The following is a 19930-nucleotide window of genomic DNA, read 5'->3' as shown; positions in this document are numbered from 1 at the left end:
TGACCAAGGGGACCATTCCAGGGCTGTCCCATGGTGGTGGCAGCTCTGTGCCCACTGAAGCCATGTGCACTGAAGGCACCTCCTGGGCATCTTGCAGGGTCCTCTGGGTCTTCCTGGAAAAGATGGGATGCCTGGACCACCAGGGCCCAAAGGAGAGCGGGTGAGCATCCCTTGTTCCATGCACCCAGAATGGCTCTGCTCTCTCCTGAGGCAGCTGCTACTTGATCCCCTGGAGCATTTCAGCTCCATGGGCCCCCAGGTCACTCCTCTAAACAACTTCTTCCTCCTCCTCTCCAGGGTGATGTGGGCGACTTTGGTCTCCCCGGAGCACCAGGACCCAAGGTAAGGTTCTTTGGGGTGTTGCACTGGGGATAAATCTTCTGCCAGAGAGGACTGCTGGAACTCTTGGTTCCCTGGCTCAGGGGTGCATGGGGCTGCTACCCACAAAATGGTGTGGGTCAGTAGGATGTCCCCAAGCCTGGAGCGCAAAGGGAGGGGTGAACTACTCACAAGTGAAATGGTTTTCTGCCTTCAAATGTGAGAATACCCTTTAAAGGAGCCAGTGGGCACACGTACCTGTTTGGAAACACACTGTCTTCTTGCACATCTTCTCTCTGTCTCCACTCCTCCTCTAACCAGAGCAAACCACCTCCTCTCCCCTCCTGCCTGCTCCGGCTTCTTTCTTTCCCTGCCTCTGGGAGAGGCAAGAGGTAACAGCATGCAGGTGGCATGCCTGGAACCGCATGCTTGTCCTTTCCCTCCCTATGGGGTGAGGCTGCCCCTTGCCCACAACAGCCCCAGAGCTGAGCTGGGGGTAGGAGCTTCGAGCTGGGGGCCAGAGCTTTGTGAATGGATATTCCCAGGTGTTATGAGCACTGAGAGCATAGGTGGGGTGGGAGATGGAGGCTGCAGCACTTAGACACCCATAACAAAATGTGGGATGCATGCGAGTGTCCCCCTTTGATGCAAAGTTCACCCCCGTGTCAGGGCAGCATGAAAAAGGAAAAAAAAGTATTTATGATTGTAGAAGAGCCTCTGGTGGCCACCATGCACATTGCACGGTGACCTGGGGCACTGTGCTGTGTAGGGACGGCTCTGCACATCCCATCCACTCCTTTGTTCTTTTCCCTTTGCAGGGCAGCAAGGGAGAAGCAGGACCAGCAGGTCCCCCAGGAGAGACTGGCTTGGCTGGCCTCCCTGGGCCAGTTGGACCCCGAGGGCAGCCAGGGCCCCCAGGGCCCCCAGGTCCACCAGGGCCGGGGTACGAGGCTGGATTTGTAAGTGCTTTCATGGGGATGGTGGCAGTGCTTGCAGGGTGAGGGGGGCAGGCACGGCTCAGCCCCTTCTCCTGTCGCAGGGTGACATGGAGGGCTCTGGGCTGCCACTCGCCACCGGCTCCCCTGGACCACGTGGCCCCAGTGGACCACAGGTAGCTTCTGTTGCACTCCATCCCTCCCTCATCTGGTTTGTACCATGTGGCCGCTGTGTGCTCATGTCCCCTCGTCCTCGTGGCTTCCACAGGGTGTGCCAGGACTACCGGGGATCAAGGGCGAGGTGGGCAGCCTCGGGCAGCCTGGCCCTCCAGGCCCAAAGGTAGGAGTGGGATGCTGGGAGGGATGGGGTGGGTGAGACGTGTCTCACACCAGTGCTGTGCCTGTGCCTCACATCGTCCTGATGCTCTTACAGGGGGATGCTGGTGTGCCTGGCGTAGATGGCCGCCCTGGCCTGGAGGGCTTCCCTGGACCGCAGGTAGGAGCCACAGCCCCATCCCTGCCCCAAACCCTGCTCCTCGCTCCAGACACGGATGCTGCTTTCGTCCCAGTCCCCGTCAGTTCGTGGATACCTCCATGCTTCCAGCATCACCCCAAGCACTGTATAGGACCAGGGCTTTCCCTATACTCACCCGTGCTTCCATTCCCTCACAGGGTCCGAAAGGCAACCGTGGCAGCCCTGGTGAGAAGGTGGGTATGGGCTGGGCAATGCTGGGACGTGAGTGGGGCCCCTTGTTGGCAGCTGGGTCTGACAACTTGTGTCCTGCAGGGTGAGCGAGGCCAAGATGGCGTGGGGCTGCCAGGCCCCCCTGGCCCACCGGGTCCCCCCGGACAGGTCATCTACATCTCAAGTGAGGATGTAAGTAATGGCTTCTGGCTCTGTCGGGTTGGTGCCTGAGTACTGTGCTTATTCCCATGCTGGAGGGAGATGAAGCTGGGGGAAAAAGGGCCTGTCCTGCCCTTGTTACATGGAAAGAACAGGGGACCTCTGCTGTAGCTCTGTGTGCTGCAGGCTGGCCTCCAGAGCAAAGATTCCACTAAAAAAAAAACGTTTTGACTGTTTTTCCAGAGGCCTTTGGCAGCTCTGCCAGGCCCAGAGGTAGGTACCTCTCCACAGCCATACCTCCCCTGTCCATACCTCAGCAGTGCTCATGGACAGCCACCTCTTTGCTCACTGTGTGCTCCTCCTGCAGGGCAGACCAGGACATGCTGGTTTCCCGGTGAGTGTCTGGGTGCCAGCAGTGGGGCAGCCCCTGGGTACCAGCTGGTAGCTGATGTGGGCTCTGCTCCTCTGCATAGGGCCCAGTGGGACCGAAGGGGGATCCAGGATCACCAGGCATCCAAGGTGCACCAGGGATGAAGGTAGCAGCTTCTGGTCGTTCTTCTGGCTGGTGCCAGCCCTATGATACTGGGTGTGTGCTCCATTTGTATGTCTCTTGCAGGGAGAGAAGGGAGAGCCTGGCGTCATCATCAGCCCGGATGGGACCATTGTTGCTGCCAACATGAAAGGACAGAAGGTGAGTGTACCGTGCTGGAGCACGGTGCTGCTTGTGGTGCTGCTGTCCTGATGCTGATGACATTTCCCTGTCTGACATTTCCACAGGGGGAGCCTGGGCTGCAAGGACCGATGGGCCCATCTGTAAGTCAGCATTGCTACCCTCCTTGTGCCCGTGGAGGGATGGGGCTTCTCTGGTGCACTGAACATTCCTGTCCTCTCTCTTCTCCCTCCAGGGCCCCCATGGGCGAGCAGGGATGAAGGGAGAAATCGGCTTTCCAGGCAGACCTGTAAGACCCATTCTTGGTTTGTTTTCTATCCCTGCCTCTGCCTCTGGGCCACTGCCTCCTCCTTGGTGCTCCCACAGCATGCCCTCCTGACCCCAAACCATTGTGTCCACACGGGATGGTGGAAATAGAAGCAGTACTGGGGAGGGAACGCAAGGGCAGGAACACCAGCTCTGTCCTTTGTACCATGACATGGGGACAGGAGTGAAGCTGATGTGCTTCTCCTCAGGGACGTCCTGGCATGAATGGGCTGAAGGGTGAGAAGGGCGACCCAGTGGATATCGGTGGTATGCTGAGCTTGCGGGTGAGTGCAGCTGCATGGAAGGGAGGACAGGGGACCGAAGGGTCCTCCATCCCTTTGGCACAGGGCCCAGTCCTCTATGGGAACCTCTCCAGGACCCTGATGCATCTTCTCTCTTCCTCCAGGGTCCTCCTGGCCCCCCAGGTCCCCCCGGCCCTCCTGGGCCACCTGGCAGTGTGGTCTATGACAGTAACAATGTGAGTAGTGCTGCGGTCCTCTCGGTGCTTGGTGGGGTTGGAGAGGGCACCCCGGTGCTATCTGACAGAGCTGGCATGTGGGCTGGCACCAGCAGCTGCTCTCTGTGTCCCTGCAGGGCTTCAGCGATGCCAGCCGTCCCGCCTTCCCAGGTAAGGGGAGTTTTGCACCCCAGCAGCTCCTGGCAGCCTGGGGGATCCCAGCCAAGGGTGCCTCTGTTGGAGTGGTGGCCGTGGGGCTGCACCTCTGAGATGGTATCACCCATGTGCTCCCCACAGGTTTTCACCAGTTTCCAGGTCAAAAGGGAGAGAAAGGAGATGTGGGTGCCCCGGGGCCCCCAGGTGAGTGGCACATCCCCATGGACAGAGGTGAGTGGTGGCTGCTCTGTGTTCACAATCTCTCTCCCTCCCCCCAGGCCAGTTCCCCTACGACCTGAGCCGGTTCAGTGCAAGCCTGCGGGTAAGTTCTGCATCATGGGGATGTCCTCAGTATGTGGCCTGGCGCCATCTGGGGCTGTAGGGTGCACCCAACTGCTTGTCCTAAGGGCACGCTGTACCACAGGGTGACAAGGGAGAGGCGGGTCCCAAAGGAGAGAAGGGCGAGCCAGGTGGTTCCACACTCTATGGCCCCAGTGTCACTGGGCCACCAGGGCCCCAGGGCTACCCAGGTCCACCGGTGAGTACTGCACACCCTGCCATGAATACCCCACACCCTGATGGTGAGTACCCCATCGTACGAGGGGCAGCAAGGCTCTGGGTGCTGGGGCTGTGCCTTTGTTTCAGGGATGCTCTTTCACCCTATCCAGGGTCCCAAAGGGGACAGCATTGTTGGGCCACCGGGGCCTCCTGGACCACAAGGACCCCCTGGCATTGGCTACGAAGGGCGGCAAGGCCCCCCAGGCCCTCCTGGCCCCCCCGGGCCGCCCTCTTTCCCAGGTCCCCACAGACAAGGTGAGTTCCTGCCCTGTGTCTCTGCCTGCTCTCCGACACAGGACATCAAGCCATCTCACTCTCCTTCCACCCAGCGATCAGCATCCCCGGCCCCCCTGGACCACCAGGCCCCCCTGGGCCACCAGGCACCAGCGGGACGTCTCTGGGGGTGAGTTGGGGCTGGGGTGGGTTGAAGGTGTCACCATGTCCCCACGCCAAGGCTAAGCCTTGTCTCTGTATGCCTGCAGCTGCGTGCCATGCCCACGTACCAGGCGATGCTGAGTGCTGCACACGAGCTGCCTGAGGGAGGACTCATCTTCCTGACTGACCGGCAGGAGCTCTACGTCCGCCTGCGTGGGGGCTTCCGCAGAGTGCTGGTGAGTGGGGACAGGTGGCACTAGGCTGCTCCAGCTGGGGTTTGGTGCCATCCTTCTGGAGATGCTCTTGGGGAGGGAAGAGCAGCTCTGCTCTCACACACTGTGTCCTTGCAGCTGGAGGAGCACACCCTGGTCCCCAGCTCGGCACTGGTGAGTCCCATCCCTGTCACCTGCATGTCCCCTGCACAGATTTGGGCAGCCCTGAGCGCTCTCTCCCTTTTGCTTCAGGACAATGAGGTATACGACAAGCTGCCCAGCATTCACTACGGAGGGGCCCAGCAACCCGTGCATCCCCTGCGCAACCACAACCCCCCGCCCACTGCCCGGCCCTGGCGTGGGGATGAGGTGGTGGCCAACCAGCACCGCCTGCCCCAGCCACCCCTGCTGCAGCAGCACGAGCTCCTCAACAGCTATTACATCCACCGCTGGCCGGATCCAGCCCCCGTGGCTGCCCACGTGCACCAGGACTTCCAGCCTGCTGTGAGTGCCGCCGGTCCCTGCCCTGGGTAGGGAGATGGTGTGGGGCATGACGTGTCCCTAGCATTGCTCGTCTCCTCTGCAGCTGCACCTGGTGGCCCTGAACACCCCGCTGAGCGGCGGCATGCGTGGCATTCGTGGCGCTGACTTCCAGTGCTTCCAGCAAGCCCGGCAGGTCGGGCTGGCCGGCACCTTCCGTGCCTTCCTCTCCTCCCGCCTGCAGGACCTGTACAGCATCGTGCGCAGGGCTGACCGCACCTCTGTGCCCATCGTCAACCTCCGGGTACGGCCCCAGCCCCTTCACTGTGGCGTGTCCCTCCCTGTGGCACCCAGAGCTGCCATCGGACCGCTTGGCAGGAATGGTGACTGCAGAGCATCCCCTGCTTGGGGCTGCTGGGAGCCACAGGTCCGAGTTCTGGAGATGCAAACTCTTGGGTTGGGCTGATCCCCATTTCTGCCCCCAGGACGAGGTGCTTTTCAGTAACTGGGAGGCCCTCTTCACTGGCAGCGAGGCACCGCTGAGGGCTGGAGCCCGCATCCTCTCCTTTGATGGCCGGGACATCCTGCAGGACTCAGCATGGTGAGTGCAGGGCCACTGTGCCTGCCAGGGTGCAGGATGTGCCTGTTGCAGGCAGAGAGGGGACGGGGTGGGAGTGGACATACCAGGTACCTCGCACTGCGTCCTGTGCTGACCACCCCTGAGCATTGGGTATTGCATGCTGCATCCTGCCCCGGCCATCCCTGCAGGGAGGGTGGCTGGGGACTGGATCCCATCACAGCAGCCTCACATTGCTGTGTCTTTCAGGCCACAGAAGAGCATCTGGCATGGTTCGGATGCCAAAGGCCGTCGCCTGCCCGAGAGCTACTGTGAGGCATGGCGGACGGACGAGCGTGATACCAGCGGGCAGGCTTCCTCGCTGAGCTCAGGCAAGCTCCTGGAGCAGTCAGCCAGCAGCTGTCAGCATGCCTTTGTCGTCCTCTGCATTGAGAACAGCTTCATGACTGCCGCCAAAAAATGACGCTGCTCTCTGAGCACTGCACACCTCCTTGGGGAGGTTCTGCTCCCCGCCACGCTCCTGCCTTCACCCCACTGGGTTTCTTCTGCCCCAGACCTAAAGCCAAAGAGTATCGCCATTGCCACTGCTCTGGCCTGGAGGGGGCTCACCCCTATCCCTGAGGATCTGGGCAGCCGTGGGCTGGCTGCCTTCTTCCTCCTGTACCTCTGGTTCCACTTCTTTTCTAACCCCTTGTGTTTAACCACTTCAGCCATACCCTTGTGTCAGCCACCCGCTCCTCCTCCCTGCTCAAATACTCACCAGGGGAGGCTGGGTGGGGAAGGATGCTCCGCAGAGAGGTTTTGGAGATGCTGTGCAGTCACCTGCTGGAAAGCCCTGCTCTGTCCTGGCCAGGAGCTCAAGGCCAGCCCCAAATCCACATTGCAAGGGCTGCGGCATCTCCAGCCCACCGAAGGAGGACCCCAGCTGTCCCCTCCTAGGTGAGGGACCGTCCCGTGGCAGTGGTGGGGTTCCCCAGTGCCCTGCTCCTCTGCAGTCTCCGTCCTCCCCAGGTAAGACCCATCCCACCCAGCCCTGCACCTCCTCTCCATCACCCATCCCTCGCTGGGCACAAGGTGAGCCCTGGGTTCTGGTCCCCATATCCGCCCCAAAGGCCCCGCTCCATTTCTGCCTACCCCGGTATTGGGGTCAGGCTTCCAGCCCTCTGTGTGTTCCCTGCCCCAGGTGCTTTCAGCACAACTCAGTGGGGTCCTCTGAGGGCGGTGGGGCAGCCCCACAGCTAGGGCAGGAGTGGGGTGGCCCGGCATACCCTTGGCATGTGTTTACGTGCGTTTGCGTGTGTGTGCATGTTGACCACATGTGGTTCCTAGGCCAGACACCGCCAGCACCTGCTGGGCCACCGCTATTGTGCCCCAGGGGCCACGGCGGAGCAAAGACATTTGCATTGGTGTGGGCATATCCAAGGTGCTAAAAAAAACAGAAAAGGAAAAAAAAAAAAAGATAAATCTGTAACTAGCTTTTTATTATTTTATGGAAATTATTACCATAAAAGCTGTGCGAGTCACACGGCCTCTATTTCTTACAGTCTACTGTATTTTGTGTAATTAATGCAATTTAAAGCCTGTGGATCTTTATATTTTTTGTCTGTTGTGTCCCATAAACCATTTTCTAAAGGCACTGAATAAAGAAACGTTATCCTCTTGTAGCCTGGCTCCGCACAGCTCTGCAGGACAACGGGGGTACCCCTTGTGTGGTACCCTTTGGTGCTGCAATGGGCATCCTACATCTGCTGGGTATGTTTGGGCCCCAAGCAGGGGGTGGAAGATGACCCTGGGGGCTGGGTGCTAGCCGTGTACTGCCAGCATCTTGCTGGTCACAGGGTGGCTGGGGCAGAAAGCTCAGCACTGTCAGAAAGATGGGAGGTGGGAGCATATGCTGGCGGTGACACTCATTGGTTGAGCCAAAGTTGACTGAGCCGTGCCAAAGGAGCCAGTCCATCCTGCCATCCTGTCTCACTGGGTGCTGGCACTCAGGCTTGCACGGTAGCTGCCTCTGGGCTCTTCTCCTGCACTTGGCCCTCAGTGGGGATCAGCTCTGGTGGCTGCGCACGGCGGCTGTGCCGGACGACCATCACCACGGCCATCATCAGGTAGACCAGTGCCAGCAGTGAAAAGTAGCCAAAGTAGACATAGAACTGCAAGAGAGTGGTTCTGCAGCCAGCCCTGTGCCACTACGGGAACCCGTCCTCCTTGGTGCTCCCCAGCCCCGTCCTACCTGGGGGTGCACAGAGAGGCCCAAGCCCCTCTTGTCAGCCACAATGATGGTGATGATGGTCTTCAGCACGGTGCCGAAGAATGTGTTGACCCCGAAGACAAGGGCGCAGAGCTCTTTGGATAAGGAGGTAGCTATCTGGAAGCTGAGAGATGAGGAGGGGTTGAGCACCAGCCCTGCCAGCACCCCACACAAACACCCCACAGCCCTCCCAACGAGGGCTGGGAGTACCACGCACATGGCGATGGGAACCAGAAACTGGTAGGAGCCACGGAAGAGGACATAGGCTGTGTAGCAGACCCAGATGTTTCCAGTGGTGTTCATGAGTAGCAGCAGCCCCGCCTGTATGGCTGTCACCACCCCAATCACCAGCGCCGACCACAGCGCCCAGCGGATCTTCAAGTAGCCGGCTGCGAAGGAGGCGATGGCTCCTGTGCAAGGGAACACAGGGAACGCCGTCAACACTTCACCATCGCACCATGCTGCTCCACCATGTGCTCAAAGCCTGGCGCCATCCCACCCCACACAAAGCATCGTGAAGACCCCGTCCCCAGGGCACGCAACGGGATGAGGATGCCCCACTCACATACCCAGCAGCGTGGAGGCGGCGTCCACCCCACCGTTGTACACCCGCCGGTTTTCCCTGGCCGGGTAGATGTCGTTCCAAAGGATCTGCACGTAGTACAGCACCAGGTAGTAGCCGGCTGAGTTGAAGATCCACCAGAAGGACCAGAGCTGGAGCCGGGACTGCTTGGCCAACGTGCACACCTCCCGCAGCATGCGGCACAGCGCGGCTTGGCGCCAGCCCCCCATCTTTCCCTTCCTGCCGTCTGCCTTGTCCCCACTGTCCATCTTGTCCCCACTGGCCATCTTATCCAGCTCAGTGGGTGCAGCACCATTGCAGGCCGCCTCGGCCCTGTTGAAGAAGAGGCTGCGCTTGGGCCGCTCCAGGAAGAGGGTGAGGAGCAGGCCGAAGGTGACGAAGCCCAACGAGACGTAGTTGAGGGTGAGGAAGGAAATGCTGCCGAGCGTGATGCAGAGCTGCCCCATCACCGAGCTGGTGAAGACGCCCAGGAGGACAGAGGAGCGGGAGTAGCTGGCCATGCGCTGGTAGCGGGACGGGGCGACGAGGGAGAAGATGTAGGAGGAGTAGGCGATGCGTGCGGCCATGGTGACACCGTAGAAAAACTCCATCAGCTGCATGGCCAAAACGGAGGTGCCCAGCACCAGCAGAAGCCAGATGGAGATGTGGCTCAGGCTCTGCAGCACCAGCACCGGCTTGTAGCGCAGGTAGTCGGTCAGCAGGAAGATGGGCACCAGCACCGCCATGTAGGAGTACGTCAGCACCGGCATGATCTCGTTAGTCACCTGCCATGTGTGGGGGAAGGCTGAGTGCTGTGTGACCGGCCTGGGGAGGAATTCGGCCCTGCGTGCTCAGCCCAGCTGAGCCCTGACCCCCTCCTGCGCTGGGAACGTGGCGTTCCCATGGAGGCTGGGAGCAGGGTCAGCAGTGCTTAGCAGAGGAGATCCTGCCTAACCCTCTCACTACCGGCAGCCCCAGCCATGCACCCCCATTTCCCCCATCCCCAGTAGCACAAAGCAAGCTCAGCCTTCCATCCCACCAAGAACCCCCCGCACCCCAACAGCGGCTTCCAGGCCTATGGGGGATAGCAGCTACCCAACCCCGTGCTCCCTGGTGCTGGCACCCGTGCTGGGAGGTGCACAGCTCAAGCCCTGGTGCCAGTGGCTGAAAGGAACGCGCCGAGGCGGGGATACACACATCTCACCTCCACCCTCGTGAAGTTCTTCTCGGGTCCCAGCAAGTAGGGCGTGATGAAGCTCTCCCCAGGCCGGATCTGCGTCATGAAGCCATAGAAGCACAGGTAGAAGACCTGCAGCTTCCAGCGCTGCTCCGGCGCCGTCTCCACGGGCGGCTTCTTGCCCTCATCCCGTTGGGGCATGGCGGCAGTGCTGCGCTGGGACAGGGGCTCACGCCTGGGCACCGTCATCTACGCGGGTGCCGCTGTGCCGGGCTGCTGTGCTTTGGCTGCCGGCGCTCCCCAGCGCATCGCTGCTGCAGCTTCTGGGGGAGAGAGCAGAGTTTGGCACGGCATCAAACTCCTCCAGAACAGCAACACAAATAAACCACTAACATTTCTCCCCAGGAGATGTTCTTGCAACAATGTGAACCCACGGAGATCAAAAAGAGCTTTACTTTGCCAAAGGGGGCCCTCCGTTTCAGGCGGTGTTTTCAAAGCATGCCTCAAGATCCTACGGATGCACTGTGGTGGGGCTGTCCATCCCCCCACCCACCGCACTGCTGCCTGCTTTAAAGGCAGGGGAGTTTTGCCCCCTGCCCAAAGCAATGCTGCCCTTTGGGTGCATTTTCACAGGGGCTAGGCCATGGGATTTCAGAGGACCCAAAGATAATGGCATCACCTAAAGCTGTGCCAGAGTGTTACGCTCAAGCAGCAACAGTCAGGGAGAGGAGAGAAGTGCACTGAACTGCCATGAGATTCACGGTCTGCTAGAGGATTAATGTCCAAATCCCTGAACTTGGCACCATGACTGATTAGCAGTCACGGGATGGGATGGGGAAGGCACAGACCCCCGATGACTACACAGGCTTTCAGAAAACACTTCCAGGAGCTGCTTTTCTGCCTATGCTGTTATGTATTAGGGCTCGCCCTGTTTACTATCTTTATTCACGGTCTGGACAAGGAGATTGAGCACATTGTTGGTAAGTTTGTAGATGACATCAAGTTGTTGGGAAGAGTCAATCTACGTTTGGGTAGGAAGGCCCTACAGAGGGATCTGGACAGGCTGGACCACTGGGCCAATGGAATGAGCTTCAACAAGACCGAGTGTCAGGTCCTGCACTGCAGTCACAGCAATCCCATGCATCGCTACAGGAGCAGGGTCTGGAGCACAAGTCCTATGGGGAGCAGCTGAGGGAACTGGGATTGTTCAGTTAGGGCAGAACTCATCACTCTCTACAGCTGCCTGAAAGGAGGTTGTGGTGAGGTGGGGGCTGGCCTCTTCTCACAGGTAACAGCGATAGAGCAAGAGGGAATGGCCTTAAGCTGGGCCAGGACAGTAGGAAATCTTTCTTTAGAAGGTGTTGTGAGGCATGGGAACAGGCTGCCCAGGGGGTCACCATCCCTGCATGCGTTCAAGAAACACAGAGATGTGGCACCGAGGAACATGGTGGAATGGGGTTGGTGGTTGGACTAGATGATCTTAGTGGTCTTCTCCTATTTTAATGATTCTACGACTGCAAACCCCATGCAGAAATCCCTCTGCTCCATTTCACGCAACCCCACAGCTGCCAATGTCCACGTTCACAAAGTTCCCTATCCCTGCCTGCATCTGTCTTCCCAGACATCAGGCTCTTGGATGCCGTTCCCCTTCCAGTTGGCATTTCAAAGCCATACGAGGGAGGCCACGTGCAAAACAGAGAAAGAAAAGGGGTCTGCAGCTCCGCGGAGGAATGAAGCTCCCTCCCTTCCTCACTCTCGCAGCGAACGCCCCATGCCCCGCTGTCCTCCCAGCACTCCTCCCTACCCGGCAGTGCTGGCCAAGCTCCACGTGTGCGCAGGAATCCGTGCCACCGGGACCAAGGTCTACAAATCCCGTGATCCGCTCAGCGCAGGGCTCCGCCGCGCTGTTCCTAAGCCCTATCCCCAAATAACCGCAAGTTCACGGCCAGCGCCGGCCCGCGCGGATTCGTCCCCACGGAGGGGTCCTGCCATCGGGCTGTCAAACGGCAGCCCTACGGAAAGCCATACGGGATGCAAAGGGCTTTTTCGTGCGGGGCTCCGGGCGAGACGCAGGCACGCGTGAGGAGGGCAGCACGGCGGCTGTGACCTTGAGGAAGGGCCGAGGGCGGCCAAACGGCGGCACAGCGACCCGTAGAGCCCGACCCGCCTGCGGGGATGCCCATCCCACGACGGGGACAAGCGCTTCGGGGGCTGCGGTGGGAAGGGGCCCAGCCGGCAGGGAGGGGTGGGATGCACGACCGACTGCAGTAACTTCCCCACAAACTGCCCCCCCCCTCCCCCAAAATACACCTCCTGAAGGGCATCTCTCAGCCCCCCATCTCCGGAGCCGAGGGACGGGTGCGCCTCCAGCGCCAGGTCTGAGATGCACGTGGGAGAGGAGTGAAGTGCGCGGTGCCCGGATCCCCGCACGCCGCATCCCTCGCATCCTCGGTACCGCGGCTCCCTGCATCCCAGTGCCCCCCTGGTTCCCGGCCGTACCTGCGCGGGGGCGGGCATAGGGACGCGGGCGGCCCCGCTGCTGCAGAAGCGGGATGAAGACGAAGAGAAGTAGAACGAAACTGGGGGGAGGGGGGGAAGGGGGGGAAGAAGGGAAGAGCCGGGGTAACCCGGGAAATGTAGTCTCATCCCATGTGCGCGGGGGTAAGGAGACTACAGCCCCCACAGTGCTGCGGGCGGAAGGAAGAGGAGGAGACAGAACAGGAGGAGGAGGAGGAGGAGGAAGGGCGCGCTGCCTGGAAGGGCCAGCCCCAGCCGGGTTCCTTCGTCGGCTTGCAGCCCCTTAGACCTCTGCCTACGGATCCTCCCGGCGTCCGTGCGTCGCGCACCTCTCCGGGCTTCTCGGGGCCAGGCCGCAAGTGCCGGTGGTTCCTCGCTCTGTGCCACCGAGCCGCAGCAGCGCCTTGTTCCGTTGCGTCCCCGCTGCTGTCCCGGCCACCCCGCTGCACTCCAGGGGCGATGGGAGCACTTTCGACGTCCCGGCGGGGATATCCATCACTCCATAAATAGCGCAGAAAGCCACAAACGGGCATCAACTCCGAATGCTCCGCCCCATCCATCCCGTTGCCCGCAGCGTGGGCCGGGCTGCGCGTGTCCACCTCCGCCCCCGGCAGTCACTGTGCCAGAAGCGATGCGACCCGACAGCCCTCGGCTGCTCCGATGAAATATTCATAGCCCCGCGCCCGCCTGGCGGAGGTCCCAACCCGGGGCTTTCTGCTCCATAACGCCTCACTGCGCGCAGCCCCGGCGGGCAGAACTCTGTTTCCCCCGCTGCAGGGGACTCCCGTCGATCTCCACAAGTCCGCATTTATTTTGTTTCTGTATTTTTCCTCCTTATCTCAGACAAACAATCGGAGCCCGAAAGTGTTGTTCGGGTGCGGGACACAGAGGGTGGATGCAGCCTGGGTGCGCACAGGATTCGCCGGGGTATTCTCGTTTTGCCCTCGTTCCATTCAAAGAGAGGCCCTGCGGGCTCGTTGCTTATTTATAGGGGTCAGGACCCTCCAATATGTCCTACAGCATCTCGATGCGGACTGGGGGCGCTGCCGGGTGCTGCTTGCACCCGCTGGGACCCCCGAAGCACCTCCCGGCCCCACGCCCCAGCAGCTGCGTCTCGGTGCCACCGCGCTGCCACCGCCCGCCCCAAAGGTCCTTCCCGCTTAGGACGGCGCACCTCCAATCGCACCGCCGGGCTGTGGCAGGGCTCCCCGAAAACCAAGGGCTGTCACCCCGCGGTGTTGCCGGTGGCGGTCCCCAGGTGCTGCGGGCGGCAACGGGAGGATGAGGGTGAGGATGAGGACGGGGTGGGCTCAGCTCGGCGGGGTGGGCAGGGCCTGCGGGGCCGGGCAGGACGCACAGCTCCGGCTGCCGCCGCCTCGGAGCCAGCCCCGCCGCGCCCTGCCGCCTCCCCCTCCGCCCCCGGCCTCCCCTCCCCGCTCTGCCCCTCTCCTTCCTCCCCGACCCCCTGCCCCTGCCCCGTCCTTCCGCGCCTTTGCAGAGCCCTTCCGTCCGTCCGCCCATCAGAGGCAGGTAGGATTTTTCTTTCCCTGGACTTTATTCTCTTTGGGAGGGTCCGGGCGCGTTTCCCCCGGCGAGGCAGGGAGGGAGGGAGAGGCAGCCCCCAGAGCTGTTCACACCCTGCTGTGCCTCTCCCTGGGCTGTGCCACCTCCTGCACTGCTAGGAATTTGGTGTCCCTGGTCCCATCCCGGCATGGGATCCCATCCCTGCTTGGATGGTGACAGAGAGACCCGAAGCTCTGCCCCGTGTCCCCATCCCCAAGCTGCACGGGTGGGAGCAGCTCAGGCCCTGAGATCAGCGATGGCAGGGATGTGGCATGGGTGGGTGAGCCTTGGGCACTGCCTTTGGGGTGCGAGCCCCTGCGGGGTCCTGCATGCGCCATGTGCCGCGTCACTGGTGGTGTCTGAGCCCTTTATCTCTGGCCCTCCTAGCACCCGCCAAGCAAACTCATGGCTGCACCCACAGCCAGGTGAATGTCCCCCCAACCTCAGTGACCGCAGGCGAGGGAGGCCCTGGTACTTTGGAGCCGTGTCTCCAAGCATTCAGGCATCCTGCTTCCTACCATGGCTGCAGCACTGCGGAGCATCCCCACCCTAGCACGGTTGCTGCATGGCCCCCCGGGAATGGCGCAGAGCGCTGCGTTGCGTGCATCCCCTCTGGCCCTGGGTTGGGCAGGGGTCCCCTAGGGCGTGGGCAGCAGCACCCCATGCAGAGCTGTGCCTGGCTGTAGCCCTAGGGATGGGAGGTGAGGAACGCTCCCAGAATCTCATCCACGCTTTCTAGGATTGTTTCCATTGCAGCCTTTGGGCGGATGCGATGGGAAAATCCATTTCCAACCTGCTTTTATATTGTGAAGGTGCAGCTCTGATGCATGATACAGAGCTGTCCCTAGCAGGTGCCAAAACGGGTGCCAAAACCTGTGCCACTGGAGTGGGTTGGAAGATGCTCAGCTTTCAGGGCTGTGTCAGGGGCCTCCAGCCCAGATCTGTCTGGTGACTGTGCATGGGTACCCCAGCTTCTGTCTCTGGGCTGTGCAAAGGATGCGGGAGAGCACGGGCACATTTTGAAGCTGAAGCGTGCTCCCACCAGCACAGTAGCTGTGCCCTCAGTGCTGCAGCACCACTGTATGTGTGGATTCCCGTGCTGGCCCTGCAGGGAGCTACGGGTGGGGAACAGCAGAGCTTTCTCCCCCCTTCCATCCCCTCACAGAGATTCCCACGGCCATCTATGTGGCCACAAATGGATGCTCTCATCCCTCTTTTATCACGGAAAACTGCTCCTTTAAGGAGCCAGGTGTGTGTGTCACCTCCTGAGGGCGGCAGTGTCCTTACCCCGGTCCCCACCACACCACGGCCACATGGCCAGGATGCGGGCAGCCCCGGTGGCCAGTCAAGCTGGCGGTGACAGCATCCTGGAGTTGTCACCTCCCTGAAAGAGGTTCAGCCCAGAGCCGGGCTCTGGTGTCTTGCTGATGGCTGTTTTGTGTCTGGCTGCGGTAAAAGCTTTTATGCCTTGGCTGGGATTCAGGGGCAGAGGCTGGAGGATGACTCACCCTCCCCAGCCTCCAAGGGGCAAACCTGTGGTGCTGACTTCCGCCAGCGCAAGGTGGCGGCTTCCTGAAAACATACACGCCTGCTGCATTTCGAGGCGCTGCGCCCAACCCTCCTGCAGATGGGAGGGATCCATCCCTCGGGAATGACGGCGGGGGATCCGTGCGGGGATCTGAAGGCGAAGATCTGGACTCTCCACGCATCCGTCCGCAGGGCACCGGCTGCTCCCGGCTGTGCCGCGGATCTCCCCGTGCCACCAGATGTGCCACCGCACCGTGCCGTGCTGGGGCCCGGCACCGGGAGGAAGCGGGGAGCACAGGGGAGGCCGATGGGAGCTGCTCCGTGCCCGTCCTGGTGACGCTGGTGATGTCTTAACGGGAAGAGGATTGATTGATGGCAAAGTCCCTGTCACTGCACCGCTGGGCTTGAGCCCGGACGGCTTTAAAGTGTTGCAGAGTCAAGCCAGCCCGTTGTGCTCCCAAAATGCTTAAGGTGAGAGCTCTGAGAAGTGGCAGAAGAATTAACCAGATGAAGAATGAACGTGAAAAAAAAAATCTTGAAGAATTTGTAGAAGGGTTTGGAAGAATACCCGGGGTGGCAAGGAGCACAAAGGGCTGGCTCTGCTGGAGAAGAAAACAGACTGAGATTTCAGAAAGGGGGGAAGGACCGAAGCCCTACCCTGTCCCTAATTACCGGAAAGGGACGGATAAGCTTCGGCTCAGGCGCAGCGAGGCTGCTCGGCGGTGCGGGGTTGCCACCTAGCGCTGTCGCCGGCTGCAGCAGGGCTGACATCTGGCTGGGTGATGGGCTGAGATGAGATGGGAGCTGCCCACGTTACCTGCATCTCTGCAGCCTGGAGGAAATGTGTTCTAAACCGAAATTTGCCTATTTTTTATGTGTTTCTGGGACAATTGCTCTCATTCAGTTTCATTGCCAGCATCCCTGTGCTCAGGATTTGGTTGGACTTGATGGTCTTAGAGGTCTTTTCCAGCCTAAATGATCCTGTGATTCCATGAATCCATGTGGATGCCCCATCCCTGCAGGCATTCAAGGCCAGTCTGGATGTGGCTCTGGGCAGCCTGGTCTGCTGGTTGGTGACCTGCACATAGCAGGGGAATTGAAACTAGATGAGCATTGTGGCTCTTTTCATCCCAGGCTGTTCTATGATTCCATGAATTGCCACAGAGTTTTCAGTGTGCAATGATTCCAACTGGACCCAGCCTGGCATCACCCTGCTCAGAGCAGGGCTCAGAGGTGCTCACAGCCCGAATCACCCCATGACTTCTGTCCTTTGTCCAAATGCAGGAACAATTCGCTGCTTAAAGGCACGAAGGCAACATTGTGGGGAGCTGTAGGGAGGAGAGCCCAGAACACATCTGAAACAAAGGTATTCCCTGGGAAGGTGCTATTCCACGGGACCACAGTGTTTGGTGACTGCTGCATGCAGCACACCTTGAGTCAGGCAGACAGCTTGGGAAGCCACGGTGCCAACACCAAGCAGGCACACTGCTGACATTTCCGACATCTGTCAGCTCTGGGGAAGATGCGGCTGTTTTGGACGCTTGGTGGCTCTGGGGGCAGGCTGCACCTCTGAGGCAGGGCAGAAGGAGCAGTGTGACAAATATCCCAGCTGAGCTATGATGGATGTGGTGTCTTGTCCCTTACTCGATGCTGGGATCATCCCTGTCCCCTGAGCCAGAGCAAATCAGGTTAGTGAGGAATATGAAGCACAGATTTGGTGGCAGTGGTGCTCACAGGGTGACCCATAGCTCATCTCCTGCCCCATCCCTCTCCCATGGTATTTCACTATGTGTGGGCTCAGCAGTAGATGTCTGGCTCCCAAACAAGCAGCATCAGCAGCAGAAAGGATGGAAGGCAAAAAAAAAGGCAGAAGCACCAAGGAGGGATCTGAATTTGTTTTTGGTTCACATTTCTCTGAAAACTGCTGCTGGGCTGAGGAGGGAGGAGGAAGTGAAACATCAAGCATCCCTCTTGCCAACTGCTTTGTCCTCTGAGAGATTAGTTCCCTTCCCTGGCTTACAGGGATTTGTGGCTGCTCCATCTGCTCCAGCCCAGTGGGGCTGTCAGTGTTGGGGAGGGGCCTGGTGGCTGTCCCCACTCCAGGGTTTGCCCCACGGCTTTGCAGCACCCACTGGCACCTTGCTGCTGCAACCCCAACAGTGAGAGCACAATGGTGCCATGGGGGGCTTTACAGAGAGCATGGCCAGCAGGTTGAGGGAGGTGATCCTCCTCTTCTGCTCTGCCCTGGTGAGGCCACCTTTAGAATACTGTGTCCAGGTCTGGGCTCCCCAGTTCAAGGCAGACAGGGAACAGATGGAGAGAATCCAGTGGTGGGCCACAAAGATGGTTGGGGTCTGGAGCACCTGCATGAGGACAGGCTGTGGGAGCTGGGGCTGTGCAGCCTGGAGAAATCTGGAATCTTCTTCTCCACAGATATCTAAAACATGGGTGCTTCCTGTGTGACCTGCCTTAGAGAAGGCGCTTTAGCAGGTCTTTGGACTGGGGGATCTCCAGAGGTCTCTTCCAGCCCCTATGATTGTGATTTTGCCAGTGTGGCTCCAGGGACACTGCTCCCAGCCTGACCTCGTGTGTGGCCTTGCATGAGTTTTTGCACCTTGTGGTTTTTATTTTTTATTTTTTTCCCCCCAAGATTTCCAGCAGAGCTCTGCATTTTACGTTTTTGTTAGCCTCGAGGATGCAGATGGCTGCTGGGGGGTCTCAGGGAGGTAGCTGCCTGATAAAACCCCCTCAGCCTTGGAGGAACTAATGGGCGGCGGGGAGGAAAGCATCCTCTGCATGAGGGGCAGGAAACAGGCTTGGTAGGCGGACCCACAGTGCCTGGCAGGGCTCTGGGGGTAAACTGGGAGTTGTCTGGCTCGTAAGTGCTTTTGTTTCTGGAGGTGAAGGCTCTCCCCTCTCCCGCTCCATCACTCCCATCTCGTCACCAGGCACTGGTGAAGGTGGTGGGTAAGCACAGAGGCTGGAGGTAAACTGGAGGAGAGCTTGTGACAAGTGGGCTCACTGGATTTATAGAGACTGACTGAACTGGGTTTGTGGAAGCGTCGGGGGGGGGGGGGGGGCGCGACGATGCTGCCGGGGCTGTACCATCCCACTCCCACGTGCTGCAGCACTGATGCGCTGCAGGGGGATGCAGGACATGGAGCGCAGAGCAGGCCAGCACACCGCTGCTCCTGGCACCTCTCCCCATGCCAGTGCATTGAAATGAGGTGCAGGGCTGTACTGGGTTGTGAGGATGCAGCCAGCGGGGCCGTGCTTGGGAAGCAGCGGTTTCACTTCCCACTCGGTAGTGAAGCAGAACATTCCAAAGAAGGGAGCTCCAGGGGGTGAGACGTGCCCCCCACCCATTTCCCAGGCGCTGCCCCCCTGCCTTTGCCCCCTGTCCCCCACCCTTCTACCAGGAGCACGGACGGAGGCCACCAGGTGTCAGCTAGGAAGCTTTCTACCTTCCTGTCCTCTTCCCAAATGGACAATGTCTCTGCTCATTAGGCACCTGCCCAGGGGGCAGATGTCAGCTCAGCTCATGTAGCTCATGGCTTTTCTCAGCTCATCGCTGCCGCGGCTCTGACGGCTCTGGAGCGCTCAGTTCCCATCACATCAGGCGGCGGCTGCCTCCCTGCCCGCCCTGCCTGCCCCGCAGCCAAGACACTCACCTTCCTCCCTCAACCTCCCCTCCCCTCCCAAGGAGCAGGGCTCCCAAGGAGGCTTCATTAAGGGCTGGAGGATAATGGGCACCATTGGCACGCATGCGCTCACGTCTTAGTTCCTCGCTGGGCAGCGCCTGGGAGGAGAAGCCATCTCTGCAGCCTGCCAGCTGAGGCTAATGCGTCCCGACAGCTTGTTCACTGGAACATTAAAATCATTGCCTCTGTCTGTGTAAAACACACAGAGAGTCAGATGATGGGAACACAGGTCAGGGGAGGATCGTTCTCTCCCTTTTGCGATCAGCAGTGCCACTGGGAAGCCAAGCAGCAGAACCCAGCAGATCCCCCCAGTGCTGCTGCGTCTCACCCAATGCAGCTCCTCACAGGCACACAGCAGGACCAGTCCTCTGTGGGAATACACTGCAGCTCAGGTGTTAGGGAGAGCACTGCAATCCTGCTAGAGCACTCCCTGCCAGCTACACACTGCCTTTTTTTCAAGGTCTTCAGTTTCCCTGGGATCTGCAGCAAAGCATGAGCCTCCCTTGGACCCCATGCACAAAACATAAACCAAACAAGCAGCAGGAGAAGTGCAAAGTGCTCACAGATGAGGAGAAGTTAGCACCAAGCTTAATTGGCTGATTTTTGCTCAGGGCACCTGTGCAGGCAGCTTGTGTTAGTCTTTAAATAGTGGTACTTGCTTACAGTTGGCAGAAGAGGCAGGCTGGGTGCTGGAGCAATGGTCATGGTCATGGTCATGGTCATGGTCATGGTCATGGTCATGGT

At 59.9% G+C, this 19930-nt stretch overlaps 3 protein-coding genes across 19 annotated transcripts in view; 2 read left to right on the top strand and 1 right to left on the bottom strand.

Moving 5' to 3' along the window:
• Window positions 1-7552, top strand: part of COL18A1 (collagen type XVIII alpha 1 chain) — a 30636-nt gene extending 23084 nt beyond the window's left edge. For both annotated transcript variants that reach the window (XM_042821875.1, XM_042821874.1), the window contains 28 exons: window positions 98-160; window positions 298-342; window positions 1137-1277; window positions 1358-1429; window positions 1522-1593; window positions 1687-1749; window positions 1926-1961; window positions 2041-2130; window positions 2341-2370; window positions 2465-2491; window positions 2571-2633; window positions 2714-2788; window positions 2875-2910; window positions 3003-3056; window positions 3283-3357; window positions 3480-3551; window positions 3668-3701; window positions 3828-3890; window positions 3965-4008; window positions 4111-4224; window positions 4355-4499; window positions 4574-4647; window positions 4727-4855; window positions 4970-5005; window positions 5084-5335; window positions 5418-5615; window positions 5797-5912; window positions 6138-7552. In XM_042821875.1, the coding sequence (XP_042677809.1) occupies window positions 98-160; window positions 298-342; window positions 1137-1277; window positions 1358-1429; window positions 1522-1593; window positions 1687-1749; window positions 1926-1961; window positions 2041-2130; window positions 2341-2370; window positions 2465-2491; window positions 2571-2633; window positions 2714-2788; window positions 2875-2910; window positions 3003-3056; window positions 3283-3357; window positions 3480-3551; window positions 3668-3701; window positions 3828-3890; window positions 3965-4008; window positions 4111-4224; window positions 4355-4499; window positions 4574-4647; window positions 4727-4855; window positions 4970-5005; window positions 5084-5335; window positions 5418-5615; window positions 5797-5912; window positions 6138-6351 (2433 nt within the window). In that variant the 3' untranslated portion in view covers window positions 6352-7552. The remainder of the gene's footprint in view (window positions 1-97; window positions 161-297; window positions 343-1136; window positions 1278-1357; window positions 1430-1521; window positions 1594-1686; window positions 1750-1925; window positions 1962-2040; window positions 2131-2340; window positions 2371-2464; window positions 2492-2570; window positions 2634-2713; window positions 2789-2874; window positions 2911-3002; window positions 3057-3282; window positions 3358-3479; window positions 3552-3667; window positions 3702-3827; window positions 3891-3964; window positions 4009-4110; window positions 4225-4354; window positions 4500-4573; window positions 4648-4726; window positions 4856-4969; window positions 5006-5083; window positions 5336-5417; window positions 5616-5796; window positions 5913-6137) is intronic.
• SLC19A1 (solute carrier family 19 member 1) lies at window positions 7349-12503 on the bottom strand. Of its 2 annotated transcripts, XM_042821878.1 has the most exons (6): window positions 12378-12503; window positions 9906-10201; window positions 8709-9486; window positions 8357-8549; window positions 8122-8263; window positions 7349-8041 (listed from the first exon to the last, which is right to left on the bottom strand). In XM_042821878.1, the coding sequence occupies exons 2-6, from the start codon at window positions 10125-10127 to the stop codon at window positions 7877-7879; spliced, it is 1500 nt and encodes a 499-aa protein (XP_042677812.1). In that variant the 5' UTR covers window positions 10128-10201; window positions 12378-12503; the 3' UTR covers window positions 7349-7876. The 2 variants fall into 2 exon arrangements, with proteins under 2 accessions (XP_042677812.1, XP_042677813.1); XM_042821879.1 differs by lacking the exon at window positions 12378-12503 and having other exon boundaries at window positions 9906-11990.
• Window positions 12504-13841: 1338 nt separating this feature from the next.
• The window catches only part of PCBP3 (poly(rC) binding protein 3), a 46478-nt gene continuing 40389 nt past the window's right edge, over window positions 13842-19930 (top strand). For 13 of the 15 annotated variants that reach the window (XM_042821883.1, XM_042821894.1, XM_042821886.1 and 10 more), the window contains exon 1: window positions 15790-15956. The gene's annotated coding sequence lies outside the window, so the exon portion shown is untranslated. Of the gene's footprint in view, window positions 13926-15789; window positions 15957-16764; window positions 16852-19930 lie in introns of those variants that run through there. The other 2 variants (XM_042821881.1, XM_042821882.1) reach the window with 2 other exon arrangements.

The sequence above is a fragment of the Centrocercus urophasianus genome, unplaced genomic scaffold (assembly GCF_019232065.1).
Source record: "Centrocercus urophasianus isolate 14NV4802_14NV808 unplaced genomic scaffold, USGS_Curo_1.0 seq_20, whole genome shotgun sequence".
Lineage (NCBI taxonomy): Eukaryota > Metazoa > Chordata > Aves > Galliformes > Phasianidae > Centrocercus > Centrocercus urophasianus.
The sequence above is the reverse complement of the archived record's forward strand: the minus strand, read 5'-3'. Positions and strand labels throughout refer to the sequence as shown.